This window comes from Delphinapterus leucas, chromosome 19, assembly GCF_059928025.1.
Source record: "Delphinapterus leucas isolate spDelLeu-1000000601 "Yukka" chromosome 19, BTC_Dleu_Yukka2, whole genome shotgun sequence".
Taxonomy (NCBI): Eukaryota; Metazoa; Chordata; class Mammalia; order Artiodactyla; family Monodontidae; genus Delphinapterus; species Delphinapterus leucas.
This window is the reverse complement of record NC_143147.1, coordinates 24,039,164-24,057,659: the sequence shown is the minus strand read 5'-3', so window position 1 is coordinate 24,057,659 and position 18,496 is coordinate 24,039,164. Positions and strand designations below refer to the sequence as shown.

At 34.1% G+C, this 18,496-nt stretch overlaps 1 protein-coding gene across 9 annotated transcripts in view; it reads right to left on the bottom strand.

The window, feature by feature from the left end:
* The window catches only part of NF1 (neurofibromin 1), a 255,886-nt gene that overhangs the window by 147,377 nt on the left and 90,013 nt on the right, over window positions 1-18,496 (bottom strand). For all 9 annotated transcript variants that reach the window (XM_089900778.1, XM_089900773.1, XM_089900775.1 and 6 more), the window contains exons 9-14: window positions 18,135-18,308; window positions 17,544-17,666; window positions 17,213-17,287; window positions 12,109-12,240; window positions 4,462-4,596; window positions 777-890 (exon numbers count right to left, since the gene is read on the bottom strand). In XM_089900778.1, the coding sequence (XP_089756904.1) occupies window positions 777-890; window positions 4,462-4,596; window positions 12,109-12,240; window positions 17,213-17,287; window positions 17,544-17,666; window positions 18,135-18,308 (753 nt within the window). The remainder of the gene's footprint in view (window positions 1-776; window positions 891-4,461; window positions 4,597-12,108; window positions 12,241-17,212; window positions 17,288-17,543; window positions 17,667-18,134; window positions 18,309-18,496) is intronic.

Below are 18,496 nucleotides of genomic sequence, written 5' to 3'. Positions count from 1 at the left end.
GGAGAAAAGGGATCCCTTGTACATTGTTGGCGGGGATGTAAACTGGTGCAGCCACTGTGGAAAACAGTTTTTTTCTCAAAAAACTAAAAATAGAACTACCATATGACCAGCAATTCCACTCCTGGGTACATATTGGAAAAAACAAAAATACTAATTAGAAAAGATACATAACCCCAATGTTTATAGTAGCATTATTTACAACTGCCAAGATATGGAAACAACCTAAGTGTCCATTCATCCAACAGATGAATGGATAAAGAAGATGTGGTAATGAATACATATATATACAACAGAATACTACTCAGCCATAAAAAAGAAAGAACTTTTGCCATTTGCAGCAACATGGATGGACTTTGGCAGGCATTATGCTAAGTGAAATAAGTCAGACAAAGACAAATACTATATGATACCACTTATATGTGGAATCTAAAAAATCTAACAAACTAGTCAATATAACAAAAAAGAAGCAGACTCACAGATACAGAGCCCAAACTAGTGGTTACCAGTGGGAGGGAGTTTGGGGGGCAGGCAATACAGGGGCTGGGGAGTGGAAGGTACAAACTATTGGGTGTAAGATGGGCTCAAGAATATATTGCATAACATGGGGAATATAGGTAATATTTTGTAGTAACTGTAAAGTAACCTTTAAAAATTGGATAAAAATTTTTTTAATAAAATAAAAATTAAAGAAAAAATTTAAAAGGAATAGATTAAAAAAAGGAATGTACATAGTTACAACTTTACCTTCAAGAGCCTAGAATTCATTTTCCCCTTACCTCCATTGCTTCCTGAGCAATCTCTGGCATGTGTGACTGAGGTACCAGTTGGACGAGCCCTGTAATTAATTCTGCGGTACTGCCTTGAGTTTCAGGCCCCTGTTTTCTCGGATTCTGCAAAGAAAAAAGCAAATTTCAATTAAAAAAAAAAAATGGATGGACAGAGGCTGAAGGGTAGAGGTAATGGAGACTGACTGCTAATGGGTTCTAGGTTTATTTTTGAGGTGATGAAAATGTTCTAGATGTTCTAGACCTAGATAGTGGTGATGGCTACACAACCTTGTAAATATACCAAAACCAGTGATCTGTACACTTTAAACAGGTAAAAACTTCATGGTACGTGAATTTTACCTCAAAAATAATAATAACTGTGGGGTTTTTTTTTAAAAAATCAAAACTGCTTTTGTTAAGAATTCTCAATCTACATCTATACTTGTTCATTAACGTGAATAATATCCAGAGAAAATCCTAATTAAAATAAAACAAAAACTAGGTATTAGCTTTTCAGTTAAGAAATTACATCAATAATGGAAGTAAATAATTTTTTTTCAGCAACCCTACATTGGCTAAATAATATACCTCTGATTTGGAACTTCTGGTTTGGGATCTTAAACTTGTGATGAAAAGCAAAGAATGTGCATGCTTGATGAGGACTACACAATTATCCTGTGTAGCCCTCTTGTCCAGTATAAGGACCTACCCAAATCCACACAGGGCTAGAATCCACACCTCCAGATACCCATACCTCAGGCTTTTTCATTGTGGAAAGACATTGTATACAAAACAAAGCAGTATATAAATATGAATGTCTACCTACTTAAAGAGACTAAAATGCTTCCTGTAACTTGTAAGAATCTATTTACACTTCAAGCATATATGGTTCATTTAAGTGAGGCCAATTCAATTAATGCCCATATTTTATTTTGTTAACTACACACTCTTTCCCATTACAACAATTAAGGTAAGCCCTCACCCCAGTGTATCTATAATTCAAAAACTGCCTATTTTTCTGATATTTGTATTAATTCATTAATAACCCAATAACATTTACTGAACACCAAAGACACAACAAGTAAAAAAGACATGTTTCCTACCCTCTTGGAGCATGTAGTCTGGTGGGAAAGACAAACATCAATAAAATAATTAGATCAACAAGTTTAAATTGCAAATGAGAAAGAATTATGAAGTTACATGCTGCTATGAGCACTTGTAACAGGGAAATGTGGTATAGGCAGGGATGCTTCCTTAGGGCAGTGATAACAGCTCAGAATTAGGAATTACTATGTGAAGAGGACACAGGATAGGGAAGCATACTGTAGGCAGAGGAACTGCAAGTGCATGGATAGGCATGAAGGAATGTAGTAAGAGGGAGTGAAAGGCCATCATGACTAGCGTAAAGACGACAAATATAATGCTAGATGTTGCAGAGGTGGTAGGTGGGAGACAAACGCTGCAAAACCATGCAGGTCTATTTGGAGTTTGCTTTATTCCCAAAGCAACCTCAACTAAAAGGTTTTAAGCTGGGCAGGAAGCATAAGATTTGCTTTTTTAAGATATCACTGTAACTTTAGTGCAGAGAAGTGATTAAAAGGAAGCAAGAGATGATGCAAGCTGAGCAATTGGGAGGCTTGAAAAATTGAGAGTAGTATGAATTAGGATAGAGAGGTAGAGAAAGAAGACAATAAAATCACATTACTTTAAAAAACCATGACTGAAATCACTTAATAGTTATTCCTATATTTATCCTATTTACTAAGATTTAGATTTTTATAGGTAAAATATAAAATAATCGAATATTTACAATGAATCTTTCACTATTTTAGCTTACCTTTGATTACTCTGAGAAAAGTTATTTAACCACTAGATGGCAGCAAAGAAAATAACTTCTATTTTAAATGATCCTTTTCTGCTTGCTAAATTTTAAACGTGGAAAACAGCACTTTTTGCTTAAATTCTTGTTCCTTGACAATAAAATATTTAACACGGAAGGCACTGGTGACTTTGATGTATTCTCTGATTCCGAATTATAGCTATGCAAACAGAGTGGTGCTAATATATGACATGCATGATGAAACAACACCACAAGTAACCTGGGCTACATAACAAAGAAATAAGGGGAAAAAGTTATTTCATTCCTTTTATAAAGTCTTAATGATAGATTTTAGGACTTTTTCCACACCAAAGTTTTAACAATTTATTCTATTAGACTCCCAGATTTGGATGAGCTTTTCAAAGAGTTCAAAACAACATAGGCCTTTTTTGGGGGGTCACTAATGCTTTTGGGAATTCTCTCTCTCATCTCTTTTCTCTCCAGAAAAAATATTTACATAAATACTTTAAATTCAGAGGACTCAAAGAACTCTTGAAAATATGGACATCAAGTTATGAACTCCTATAGTATAGTAATTTGAAAAATATACCATCAAAGTTAAAAGTACCCTTAGCATTTAAAAAGCCTGTTGCTGAACAAAACAATGGGAAATCGTTCTGTATGCTGCTCTCCAAGGACTGAAGAAATTCCACAGGGGTTAAATATGCTGTCCTATGAGCTTCACAATATATTTCTGTTATGTTTGGGGCATTAATAATATTAGTGTTAATGTTAACTGTATTTTATTAATAGTAATAATACATAACATTTATTTAGTGCTCATTATGCATTTATTTTGCATTGTTCCTAAAAGCATGACATGTACTATCTCAGTCTGCTTAACAAGCTAAGGTAGGAACTATTATTATCATCACAATATTTCAGATAAGAAAACTAAACACAGAGAGGTTAAGTCACCCAAATCACATAGCTAATATGTCTCCAGAACCCATGTTTTTCATCCTTTCATATAACTGTCACTCATTTTCACTTGTTAGTTCCTAATTATCTTGTGTACTACAGTGATGCTTTCAGGAATCTAATACCATCTGAGGCTGTTAAGAGCAGAGTTGCCACAATAACTGAGCGCTAACCATACCCATTTCTTTTTCTTTCTTTCTTTTTTTTTGCGGTACGCGGGCCTCTCACTGTTGTGGCCTCTCCCGTTGTGGAGCACAGGCTCCGGACGTGCAGGCTCAGCGGCCATAGCTCACGGGCCTAGCCACTCCGTGGCATGTGGGATCTTCCCGGACCAGGGCATGAACCCGTGTCCCCTGCATCGGCAGGCAGACTCTCAACCACTGTGCCACCAGGGAAGCCCTAACCATACCCATTTTTAACTCCTTCTTCTCCCAATACAGTATACATAGGCAAAGCCAGTGATATTAAAAGGCTGATGACAGGAAGAAAGGGGGATGGAAAAACTCAATTTTTTGGCAATAGCAATTGCAGACTTAAAAAACCAACTGTGTAGATATAGGAAGCACTCAATTTATGGTTGCTTCATTACATCTAAACCCCATCCCAGGATTATGCCTGAATAATATATAATCTGGTAGCCGGGTATGGACAGAAGATCTTACCAAAGTATGTTAGTTTAATAATAAGAAAAATTAAGACAAAAGGTTAAGAAATCTGATCTAATTATATTAGTATTCTCTGTAAGTTCGTTTTCTTGGGGATCTCTTAGGTTTCATGTATGATCAGGAAGGTCAGTAAGTGTTCTTGAGCTAACAATCACCTTCAAGGTTTTGGCTTTCCAGCTAAACCAAACTAAGTTAGATAATTTCAAGGCATTTTATAAAAAATACTTACACAAAGCAAGAGCTTTGGATCTGCATGAATTAGTTTCACCATGGACAAGAGAAGATACTTATAGCTTCTTGTCTCCAGGTCTGTAGGTTTTTCTTTAAATTTAAGGCTTGTTACTTTTTCTTTAAATGTAAGACTCTAAAAACAAAAACATGACATTCACCTTGTAAGAATCAGACATCAGAATCAGGATAATAGCTATTCAACTTTTTCAAGTAAATCTATTTTTAAAAAGCTTTGAAAAATAAAGGGACATATTTTACACCACCAAATGTGTAGTCTTAGTAGAAACGTTCAATAGAAAGTACAAGATTAATATAATTAAGCTTGAAAAGCAAATAAAAATTATTTTTGCAACATTATTATATAATCTAATAAAGTTTAAGTGAAAATCTGCTAAGATACTAAAAGCTTTAATATAAGGTTGACTCCTATGTTAAAAACAATTTTTCAAATGTGAAAATATTAGAGATAAAATATTTATTCTATAGATCTCACAGATACACACAGTAAGCAACTCATTTAACCAAACATCTCATACAGGTATACACAAATATTTCATAGAATCAATGACGTTATCAACTGTAAGGTGCATCATCATTTTATGTACCACAAGGAATGAAAACTCACTGTCAACTGTAAGACATCATACAAATAAGATGAACCCCAATTTCAGAAATGTTAAATAGGTACTTCTTAGAATTGATGAAATATGCTATACAGGCAATCTCTGTTTTTAACAGTTTAACTGTAAGATTTTCTTTTTCCTTTAATGGTATTCCATCTCTCTCAAGTTACAGAATGCATGTATTTTGCCTGAAGAACATTGATAAAACAGAGAAAGAATTCTTTGAGAAAAATTAAATCATGGAAAATGTGTTTCAATTACAGAGATACTATGGCAGATGTTGTGTTAATACTATAATTATGGATATTATTCAACTGGAAATCCAACAATTATATTTTGGATCCAATACCACCTTTCTATCTGTTCTTACAAAACATTTCCCCTTTTCCTTTAAAAGGAAACAAAAATGTATGCTTTTGACATGTATGCTTTTATATGGAAATACACAGGAGAATATCCAGCATCTATGGACTCATAATAAAAATGTCCTTGTAAAAGGCTGATCTTCAAAGGTAAAAAGTAGAGATGCATATCTATAACATACAGCAATTATTGTCAATGTTTACATGTGAGAAATGCATTTGTTATTATGCCCAAGAACACTGAAGGTTTTTGTCCTCAGTGTGGAAGAAAAACTATCTAATGTACTACAGGAATGTCACTACAGAAAATAAATAGCAAAACTTACTAATACAAGTTGCTTTTATATTTATAATCCCACAACAAACGTCCTACCAAATATATTTAATAAATGCTGTTTTTACTGTTTGCTCCCATTAAACTTCTTTTCATTCTAAGTCGAAGTAACACTGTAGATCAAGGTAAAACTTTCATTAAACAAATTTATTTATTAAAATGTCACTAAATGTAACTGTTCTTCCATGATGCAGCCATTGCACAGGAAAACGGAGCAGAGAACAATTAGCAGATATAAAAATTATCCACTTATTAACCATTTCCAAAAAGTAAATAATAGTTTGATAATATCATATCAATCTCAGATAGCAGCATACAAATTTTGTTCCAGCATGGCTGCCTAATACAAAATGTAAAACTTGAAAAATTCTACACCACTCACAACTATTAACTTGAAATAGACTAAAGACTTAAATGTAAGACTGGAAACCATAAAACTTCCAGAAGAAAACAGAAAAAAAAACCTCCTTGACATGAGTCTTGGCAATGATTTTTTTTGTATATGACACCTAAAGCACAACAACAAAATAACAAGTGGGGTGTTGTTTTTCAAACTAAAAAGCTTCTGCACAGGAAAAGAAATGATTAACAAAATGAAAAGACAACATAGGGAATGGAAAAAAATGTGCAAATCATAAATTGGTAAGTGGTTAATATCCAAGATACGTAAAGAATTCACGTATCTCAACAGCAAAATCCAAATAATCCAATTTTAAAAGGGGTAAAGGACACGAATAAACATTTTTCCAAAGAAGACATACAGACACATGAAAAGGTACTCAAATCACTAACCATCAGGGAAAATAAAGTCACAATGAGCTATCACCTCACACCTGTGAGACAATGACTATCATCAAAAAGACAAAAGATAACAAATGCTGGTGAAGATGTGGAGAAAAGGGAACCCTTGTGCACTACTGGTGGGATTTAACTGGTACAGCCACTAGGGAAAACAGTATGGTGGTTCCTCAAAAAATTAACAATAGAATTACCATAAGATCCAGCAATTCTACTTTTGGGTATTTGTCCAAAGAAAATGAAAACACTATGTCAAAGATATATCTGTATCCCTATGTTCACTGCAGCATTACTTACAATAGCCAAGACATGGAAACAAGTGTCATGAAACTGTGGTACACACACACACACACACACACACACACATAATGGATTATTTTATATATATATATATATTCAACCATAAAAAAGAAGGAAATCCTGCCATTTGGACAACATGAGTGGACCTGGAGGGCATTATGCTAAGTGAAATGAGTCAGACAGAGAAAGACAAATACTGTATGATCTCACTTATATGTGGTATCTTAAAAACAAAACAAAACAAAAAACAAACTCATAGAAAAAGAGCTCAGATTTCTGGTTACCAGACACAGGGAGTAGAGGTTGGGAGAATTGGATGAAATGGTCAAAATATACAAACTTTCAGTTATAAGGTAAATAAGTACTGGGGATGTACAACATGATGACTATAGTTAACACTGCTGTATGGAAAGTTGTTAAGAAAGTAGATCCTGAGTTCCCATCACAAGGAAAAAACCTTTTTTTCTTTTTTTTTGGTATGTATATGAAATGATGGATGTTAACCTAACATATTGTGGTAATCATTTCACAGTATATGAAACTTAAGTTATTATGCAGTACATCTTAAACTCATATAGTGCTGTGGGTCAATTATATCTCAATAAAACTGAGGGAAAAGACTTGAAAAATTTAAATAAATTTTTCAATTCAAACACCTTTTAATTAGTGACCATTAGTGGGTTACCTAAAGTCAAAAATAACATGCTAAAGAAGAAAGATATTTCTTGGCCAGAAATGTAAGAAAAATAAACCATGCATTAGTTTATTAATTAATCTTCCACATTGCAAACAATAGTAGGAATCCAACCTGGTATACGCACATTGGCCAAAGAGGAGAGGCAGTCGTGCCCAGGAAAAAATTCATGAATCAGAGTGCTCAGGTGTTTATGAAGGGCCAAAACCATCTGTTAAGTTAATTAAGGCCATGACTGAATTATAGGCATGTAGGAAGCATGTGCTGAGCCAGGATCCCCTTTAAGAAGGAAAATTTTCGTGCAGAATTTACACATATTATTAACAGGCTATCTTATTTTTAAAACATAAATGATTAGTGCTGAGATAAATATCTCAAATTTTTAAAAATACTACAAAAGTACAAAATGGAGAAGCTATGGCTCAATGTTCATATGGAAAAGGCTAAAGAGTTTAAATGATTAAAAGCTTAATCTAAAATAATGCAATCCTTGACTGCATTAGTAGAAACATCATATGCAGACACAGCAGGTTAACAGTTTTCATCAATTATTATACCACACCTCGAACACTAAACTCAGACCTTAATATGTCATTTTCATTGAAAAAAAGCAATGAAGATTCTTTCCAGAAGAGAAGCATACCAGATGGAGGGGGGTTTTGAAAGCAGGTCAAGTAAGGAATTCAACAAATAGGTACTAGATGCCTATGACATGCCAGATACTGCTCTAGGGACCAGGAACTGGGTGCTGGACAAGCCAGACAAGGCTCCTGCTTTCATCAAGCTAAAACAAGGGCAGGGGAAGACAGCTGAAGAACTGGAAAGACACGGGACTGAATGTTGACTATTTACTAACCATGTGATATGTCTTTCATTTAACAGTGCTTGTGCCTCAGTTTCCTTAGCTGTAAAAACAGAGGAAACAAAGTGCATATCTACACACACTTCTGAAGCACCCTTAGCAGTACAGTATAACTTTATTCAAGTATCTGCAGGGCTGTCTTTGTGTGTGCGTGCGTGTGTGTGTATGGATCTTGCTTTCTTTGTTTGATCTCCTGTGCCACTTCTTTTTTTTTTTTTGATTGGAGTATAGTTGCTTTACAATACTGTGTTAGTTTATACTGTACAGCAAAGTGAAATCAGCTATACATATACATATATCCCCTCTTTTTTGGAGTTCCTTCTCATTTAGGTCACCACAGAGCACTGAGTAGAGTTCCCTGTGCTATACAGTAGGTTCTCATTAGTTATCTATTTTATACATAGTATCGATAGTGTATATATGTCAATCCCAACCTCCCAATTAATCCCACCCCCCCCGCAGTGCTGTCTTATGGAAGAATCAGAAGGGTTCTATAGAGCTCCAAAAAAAGAGAGAGGATTATGATAGCTGGGAGTGATAGGGACATGAGTTGATCTTGGTTGGAGAAAAATTTTTAAATACTTGGCTCTTTACAGAAAGAAATTTATCCATATCCAAAATACAAAGTAGTTGTAAAGCCTAGAAACACATATTATTTTAACTTGACACAATGAAATCCTTGATTAATTCTGCAGCAAACTGAAAGCTAAGGTTTATCAGAGCCTCAAATTATCTGAGGCAATGCAAATAAGAACAACCCACTGAACATATCATGTCATACAGTGGCTCTCAACTGGGGGCAATTTTGTTCCCCAGGGAATATCTGAAAAATGTCTGTAGACATTTTTGTTTTTCATGACTGGCTGGGGGGCAAGAGATGCTGCTGGTGTCTAGTCGGTAGACGCTAAAGATGCTGTTAAACATCCCACAATGCACAGGACAGTCCCCTACAACAAAGAATTAACCATGCCAAAATGTCAGTAGTGCCAAAGTTGGAAAACCCTGATGTAAAGTATCTCTAAACCATTCATTATGTATATTTGACTGTTTCCAGACTTTATGGGCACTGTAGTTGGCTCTTCATTAGAAGTTTTCAAGCAAAACCTACAAGACTGGCATCTCTGTGACTGTTTAGCTCATCATGCTTCCCTGGCATTAACAATGTGCTTGGCAGCTAGTGGAAATTCGATACTTCCTATATTTGTTGTCAGACTGTTCACTCACCAGGCTTAAGAGAGATAAGATTCACCTTAAGGATCATCCAAATTGAAGCATTTTCTTATCCTAAAAAATTATTTCATAGTAGATTTGATGATTATTTTCCCTGATAAGAGTATCAGCCAGAGCTTGGATGGGAGGGGAGTTTGGGGGAGAATGGATACACGTATATGTATGGCTGAGTTGCTTTGTTGTACACCTGAAACTATCACAACATTGTCAATCAGCTATACTCCCATATAAAATAAAAAGTAAAAAAAAAAAAAAAGTATCAGCCAGGAAGCCGTCCCTTGGCCATTATGTACAAATACATATACATATAAAATTTCACAGACTTCCCTGGTGGCACAGTAGTTAAGAATCTGCCTGCTGGGCTTCCCTGGTGGCACAGTGGTTAAGAATCTGCCTGCCAATGCAGGGGACATAGGTTCAAGCCCTGGCCCGGGAAGATCCCATGTGCCGTGGAGCAACTAAGCCCATGTGCCACAACTACTGAGCCTGAGTTCTAGAGCCCGCAAGCCACAACTACTGAGCCCACATGCCACAACTACTGAAGCCTGCGCACCTACAGCCCGTGCTCTGCAACGAGAAGCCACTGCAATGAGAAGCACGCCCACTGCAACGAAGAGCAGCCCCCACTCACCGCAACTAGAGAAAGCCCGCACACAGCAACGAAGACCCAACACAGCCAAAAATTAATTAATTAATTAAAAAAAAAAGAATCCGCCTGCCAATGCAGGGGACACGTGCTCAATCCCTAGTCCAGGAAGATCCCACATGCTGCGGAGCAACTAAGCCGGCGAGCCACAACTACTGAGCCCACGCGCCTAGAGCCTGTGCTCCACAACAGGAGAAGCCACCGCAAAGAGAAGCCCGCACACCACAACGAAGAGTAGCCCCCACTCTCCACAACTAGAGAAAGCCCGTGCACAGCAACAAAGACCCAACACAACCAATAAATAAATTAATTAATTAAATTAAATTAAAAAGTCAAAGTTCTAACTTCCCAGAGGATATTTGGAATGAATAAATAGGTCAGTAAATAATTTTTAAAGTTTAAGTCATTTTCTAAAACTTTTTAAAAATGAATGTCAAGTTAATAACATTTAAGTAGCTATTATTTATGTTTATCTCCAATTAATTTATACTTGGATTGAAATTTTCATTTTTTTAAAAAATTAAGAAATTGGCATTACAAAAACTAAAGATAACTTTGCATTTTATTTAATAAAACATGACTGCCATGCTCTTTTGGCTATAATTTTTTGGGCTAAATAATCCCAAAATATATGGTGTAGCAAACTTCTCTATTTGAACATCTAAGATAAACAATCCTCAGAAACAATGGCTGACAACTGGATCAGAGTGAACTAGAACTGTATAAAACCAAAATATTTTACTGACTGAGGGAACTTGGAAAAAGAGATGTATGCCAGGAAGAAAGCTGTTTAAATTATCTTTTAAGTGTGAAGTGGCTAATTTACTATTAAAACCAATAGGTGAAAACATGCCACATGCCACATGCCACACTTTCATGTGAAATGACATGATGTGACTATAATGGTAACTATACACAGAAAAGTCAAAGAAACCAAAGACTTTTCTGAGGTAGTTACAATGGTCATACATACAGCCACTGCCCACTGCCATGCAAAACAGTGACTGGTTGGCATCTGACCATGTGAGCGACAGTAGCCAAAAAGAATAGAAAATAAGAAGCAGAAGATAAAGCACTACCAATCGATGTCAAGAGTTGCCATGTATAACTCCAGCTATACGTGAATACCAAGAAATGACTTCTACCATCTTCTAATTGTCTTTTTAAATTGGTTCTATATGAGTTTCCAAATTAAGAGTATTAATCTGTGAGAATGCTTATTTGAAAATATCTACTTTTATTAAGTTTAAACAGAGTCAAACTTTAATATCAAAGTGCCTATCATTTTAAATGTTCAAAGCATGTTTAATGAAATATGAAATATTTTTATTTTAAATATAAACTTTAAATTTTATTTGTAATTTCCTGTGTGCAATATTCAGCATCCAATGGGCAAAACTGTGCATTAGTAGGAACATTCACTCTAACCCAGGAGTCAGCTTCCCTTACTCACCCCCAAAAGATGAGGAGCTAATCAAAATATTTTGATTCATAAGGAAAGATTAAAGGAAAAAGAAACTAAAAAAGGAAAGAAAAAGTGACATTCATTAAGATTTTAACAGCATTTTTTTAGAAAATCTCTCTAAGAAAAGTAAGTTAAACTCACTGAAATAGTGGAAAACATACATCATTAACTAGTATTGCAACAATATTGCAGTATTCAACATACCACAATACTTACTGAAAAGAAAGGTCTCATTTGATTTTCTAAAAAAATCAAAACAGCAAGAATGGGATAAAGGCACTGAAAACGCAACTGCAAGAAGGTGGAATTCAAAATTCATGATTAATCTTACCGGTGCCATTCGTATCGCTGGGTGCGCTCCACAACCCTGGACTGCTTTATGAAGTGTTTCACCAAACATATTTCGAAGTTCAACTGAGTGACAATATACGGCATCAATCTTAGGCCACCAATCCAATGCAGACTGGAGAAAAACAGAGACCATAAGAAAGGAAAAGTCCAAATTTGCATGAGTTATATGCTCTGGTAATCACTGTAGTTTTATCACTTTGTGAGAAATTTCCTAAGACCATGCAAACACACACTATGATTTCCAAAGTCTTCAAGTAATGTCTTTAATTCAAACACCAAACCATACATCTATTTTAAAATATCATAATGAACATGAAACAAATCACTCACTACGTAAGCGTGAGCATTTGAGACTGTCTTTTCTCACTGATAATCTAGTGAATCTGAAAAACAAAGTTTTTAGAGGGCTAATTCTGTAGGCAATCTTTTTCTTTTTTATAAGTTTAATGTTTTACACATTTCAGAAACATATGCATATATAGTATATATTTCCCAAGGCAAGAATGCTATTATCAGTTTTAAAAGAGATTAGTGGTTCAACACAGTGTTGAAGGAATATGTGATAAACCATTACTTATATGCCCACAGACAAACAATGATAATTACAACATGAAATTAGTAAATGAGATAAAGCTATTAGTAAACCTATAATCTTAAATTGATATGCAATGATGGCACAATACATGAGAAGACTAACGATCACCACAAAGACAAAATGATCATAGCTAAATATTTTTTAAGTAATTATTTTTTGTAAATATTTTTCTACAGTTTAATCTGTTTATTTAGCTTTGATTCTAGTTTTTAGTGCCTATTTTATTTGAAAGTGTATCTTTTACTTTTAAATGAATTAATTACTATATTATGGAAAATGACAATTATGAAAATCACTAAAACTGTTAAGTTTGTCTATCAGTGAACACAAAAATGACTGGATGAATTTTCACTATATAGAGAGAGTATGCAAGGAATAGGATGACTTAAAATACAGGCTTCCAATTTATAATACTCCTGCTATAAGAAATACCTGAAAGAACAATTTGAAACACTAGATAAGGGGATGTGATAGCTTCACATCCTATTCCCAAGTTCCTTCTAATTTGAAACTAAGCTAATTAAATTCTCAACATTTAATTTTTTTAGCCATAACTCTCAGAATATTTACAGTAGCATCAGGTTATATTACCTAAACCCCAAATTCTGGATTACAAACTCTATTTACTGGATAGTATACTATAAAACCAATTTATAAAATACAATCAATACTGAACTCCATTTATGAAAAAACTCCTAAGTTATGAGGGAAGAAATACTTTTACTTGGATAGTATGATTGTTTCTATTTTTCTCTCAAACTCTTAATTTACTTCCTAACAAATGATCAAGTTTTATTAGTTTCATTATATAATGAATTCCTTAAATGTTAGTCAATTTGGTCACCTGACTTGCACAGAGCAATCAATACACCTTGATTTCCATATATCTACTAATTTATACAGCTTGTGTTAATCAGCTTAAAGTAACGAAGACTGAATAATCACAAAATGCTTTGAGATAAGAGTCCTCACTCTACTGACCCTATAATATCTTGTCAGAAACTGCTGAACTAAAGACATATGCGTCCCATGTAACATCCTATCCAAACTACTATGTCATTTTGATAGCTGTTGAAATTGTATCATGGTACCAAGTATACCCTATTAAATAACTTGATTTTAACTTAAGATTTAGTTATTTTCAAAATTTCTGTTTTTCATAATATATAAAATCATTCATTTTAAAGTAAAATTTAAAGATACACTTTCAAATAAAATACGCACTAAAACCTAGACATTATGTAGTTGGTAAAAATTTTAGTTTTCCAAGCGGTTATTAAATGTGTCCTTTCTGAAACCAGTCAACTAAGGTAGACTTATTCTTTTTTGTCCTTGAAAATTCTAAGTTCATTGCCAAACAAATGGCAATACTTTCATAATATAAGCAAGCCATGTGGCAATTCTTCAAGATTATTTCAATAAATTTCACATGCCTTGGAAATAATTTCTTCAACCAAACCCACTCAATAGAATGAGATCATCTCATTCTCAATATGTGAACTATCCATAAGTAAACTACACTCAACTGCCATAAGGAAAAAACAATACTAAGTACTATACCAGCTATAGCATGTTCCACTGATGGGAGAGATATTTGGTTCATATATGTATATATTATTTCTTTAACTGCCCAATTATGACAACATATCTAATCTAACCTAAAGGAAGTGTATAAAGATTAAGCACATAACACAGATCTTTTAACTACAATTCATATCTTATGGCATTCCGTAATAAAAAAAGGTGACGGTACTAAACGTACCATTTTAGAAACTGATAAAAGCTTAAATTATAATCAAATTCAAATAGTGACTGGATTTTCAGATTTCTTAAGAAGAAACAGTGGACTCTTTCAGACCTAAACACAGTACTTATGAACTGAACATGAGTATGTTTCACGAAAGCAAAACTGCAAACATCATTACTACTTCTATATACACCCTCAAAACCACATCATTTATCTAATTTGAGACTGTGGTAATTTTAAAAAAATCTGTGAGCTGGCTGAAAAAGCAAGGAAGAAGAAAACTTATGAGGTGTATTGAACCAAGAATCATTTAAAAGGAAATCTTTTTTTTTTTTTTTTTTTTTGCGGTACGTGGGCCTCTCACCGCTGTGGCCTCTCCCGTCGTGGAGCATAGGCTCCGGACGCGCAGGCTCAGCAGCCATGGCCCACAGGCCCAGCTGCTCCGCGGCATGTGGGATCCTGCCGGACCGGGGCACGAACCTGCGTCCCCTGCATCAGCAGGCAGACTCTCAACCACTAAGCCACCAGGGAAGCCCAAAAGGAAATCTTATACTACAAATAAATTTAAGATTAGGAGTCCAAATATCTAAGAAAAATTTTATGTGATTTCAAGACAGAATATTTCCATAATATCTACATTAAGTGAGATTCTATAATAGTCAATTCCATAAATTAGCATATTTACTTTATACATAGTCCTTTTCAATCAGAAATTACTTCAGATTCAATATCTCTTAGCCTCAAACCAAAGGAAAGAAAAACCCTAACAAGAAACAATTTATCAAACAATCTATTGTAATAAAGTATCATTATCTAAGGTCCAATTATAAAAGATATTTTATAGACTCAAATTTATGTTCCTTTTCAAGCTAGTCATTAAAAGGTTACTAACACTTAATATTTTAAAAGTTAGTCAATATAGGTTTTTCTTTATAAAAATAGATTTCGTATTTATGTGGCCTCTGATACAGACACACTCCACCTTCACACATGCAGTACTCATTAGAGTACAGAAGGATGCACAACCACTTCACCATATACATTGAGGCATGCATGAAGTACCACTCCAGGCATGCTTTAAACCCACAAAGGAGCAGCTCAGCCACTTACAGCAGTGCCAAGTCCATGCTTGAAAGTGCTCTATATATTCAATTGTAGACAAAAATATTTCACAATTAAAGTAACTAGCCACAGAGTATCAAAAAAGTATACACTTGGGTTTATTAAATACAAGCTTTAAGCATTTATGTAAACCATCCACTCTAATAAATAGAATGTTTTTAGTATTATAAACCAAAGGAGAAAAAAGTAATAATATTTTATTTCTGAATTACACATAAACATGAAGGGTAAAAATCATTGTTTTTAAATTAATGGCCTTGAAAGTAAACAAGGGTACAATGTCTTAGCTCATTACACTGGCAAAAGCAAAATAAAAATTTTTCTAAGTTTTTAATACAAACATACCTTATCTGCAATATCAGATTCATTAAAATTTCCCTTTTGCAAAAAACTGTAGTTAATGTTACTTCTACCTATAACTGATCCTCAACTGAGAGAGGAATCATTCCCTTAGGCATTTTTAGTTATTCATAGTGTCTGCGGGCAGAGATGGGAGAGGAGGGAAGTGGCAAAAAAGGTATTTAATGAAATGAGGACCAGGGATGCTCAATGTCCTACAATGCACAAGGCAGTCCTGCATTGTAAAGATTGTCCTGACCAAAAATGCTACTTGCACCCCACTGAGAAAAACCAAATGTGTCACTACATAGTTTTATTAGTAGTTATTATTCCTCTGCAGGAATGGATAAAAGAAAATGTGGCAGAATTTGATATAGTTCAATACATCCAAGGCAAATGAAGGTGAGAAGGATATTTTTAACTCACTAGAGACACTCTTTTAAAATGAAATTTGATTATAAAGAGGACAAATATACCTAAGTTATCAATGATTAAAGTCCTTTTTAAGGGAGGAAAACAGGAAAAAGTTGAACAATTTACACTTACGTGTGAATATCTAAAAATGGATAAAAGTGGAGCTATGGTAAATAACACTTGAAAACCTTCAAAATATGATCAGAAAAACAGAATTTTTTAAATCCATGGTCCAAATCTAATACAGTTACTATCGTCCTACTTGATGTACTCACATCAGAGTCGAAGGTTTCACAAGTACCTTTTAATAAGTTTGCTTATTTTGTCTGATATGCTTTTACATCATGTAAACACCTCTAAGTGTTAATGTTTCATTTGTTTAAGGAAGACTAAAAAGTGCAATCAAATATGGTCTCACCATTTTTTTAATATACATAATGCGCTACAACATAAATACTGCTACTTTTAACTTAAACAGTAAGGTGACAAGTAAGAACGTTTCAAATGCTGGGAAAGGGCTAAGAGTATTAAAATAATATGTGAAGAGCTTTGGGATGAAAATGTTAAATTATATTTTCAGTGGCATTGTTCTCAAGGGCTTCTGATCCAAATATCTTTTAAGTTTAATCTTTCCAAAGGATCCTACTAACTCCATCTTCCTCAATAAGGGCCCTGAGGTCAAGATTAAATATGAAAAATACAATTGTATATCAGTTATTAGGTAGAATCATGTGTGAGAAATCTTCCTATATCATACATCTAAATTCAAAATCTTTTGTAAACCAAAAACGTGTTTCTTAAAAAGAAATAAAAAAGGAGTAAAGAAAAAAAAATTTTAAGTAATTTAGCAATACCTTTTGGACTTACATTGGTGATGATTCGATGGAGTGAATTTACCAGCACATAGTGAAATGTAGAAGGGGAATTCTGAGCCAGACAGATCTACAGAGGAAAGAAAAAAAATGATTATTACTTCTATGAGAAAAATATATAGTAATATATTATGAGGACAAAAGGAACAACAAAAAGAAAGTTTTTTTTTAAATAGAATAAATTTTTAAGGTCTTTAAATTAACTTTAACATATAATAATGAGCAATACTGATAAAGGTGTAATCTATTCATTTTTCTACTCTTTTCACATTTAAAAGTATCAACAGCATCAGTAAACACAATTGGATCAAAACCAATGCTCTCACCTTAAAGTGTTGGTTGTTGTGAGGGCTTATACGAAAGCAAGAAACAAGGCAGTCAATCATTAGATCCACATCTGCAGGCTGACTGCCTCTTGAGAATGGTTTACTTGGATTAAAAAGCAGGTTCTATGAAAATCCCAATAGAAAACAAAAGCCTTTAAACAGTCACGCAGTATTTTTTCTACTAGTATTTAATAACACATCATCCACACAGATGGCAGTAACATTTAGTTCCCACACAAAACACAAAGCACTAATATTGTGGTTCATCAGTCTGACAAAATTCAAAATTCTTACTATACCATATATGGTTCCTCTCAGGCCCAAATTTCTATATTATTTTAAACACAAGTCTGAATATTTATGCTAATTTAAGAAAACGGGTTCATTCTGTGTTTTCTTCATATTCTAAGCCACCTTATGTAGCCAGAGGAACAGTAACAAAAGCAGGTCCTAAGAACTTAATAAAAGAAGACTCAGAACTTCTGTGTTGCAATGATCTTTGACAGTGATCTAGTATACTATTTATACTACAAGTTTATTCTTCATTTAACGTTTTTTAAGTTTGTATAAGAGAAACAGTAAACATGTTACCTTAAGATCAACCACCATGGACTGAACTAGTAAGAAGATGACAGAGTTATCTTCCCAATTGATGTAAGTACTTGCTTTACACAGTTTGACACAGGCGATTGCAGCGCTTTCAGTCAGCTGCCTGCTTCCTCCGTGGCCGGCAAGTGCTTTTCGTAGACTGTCCAGAAACAACTTCTACAAAATTCAAATACAGCAATTAGATAATATGTGAAGTTTCTTAGATTTCAGACTTACTTAATAAAGTAGGAAATTAGCCTCTAAAAATTATACTCTAGAAATATATAATTGATATTTGTCGTTTTAAATTTCATAATTTAAGTAGCTGTCATCATTTAAATGTTTCTTGAATACAAAAAAAGGAA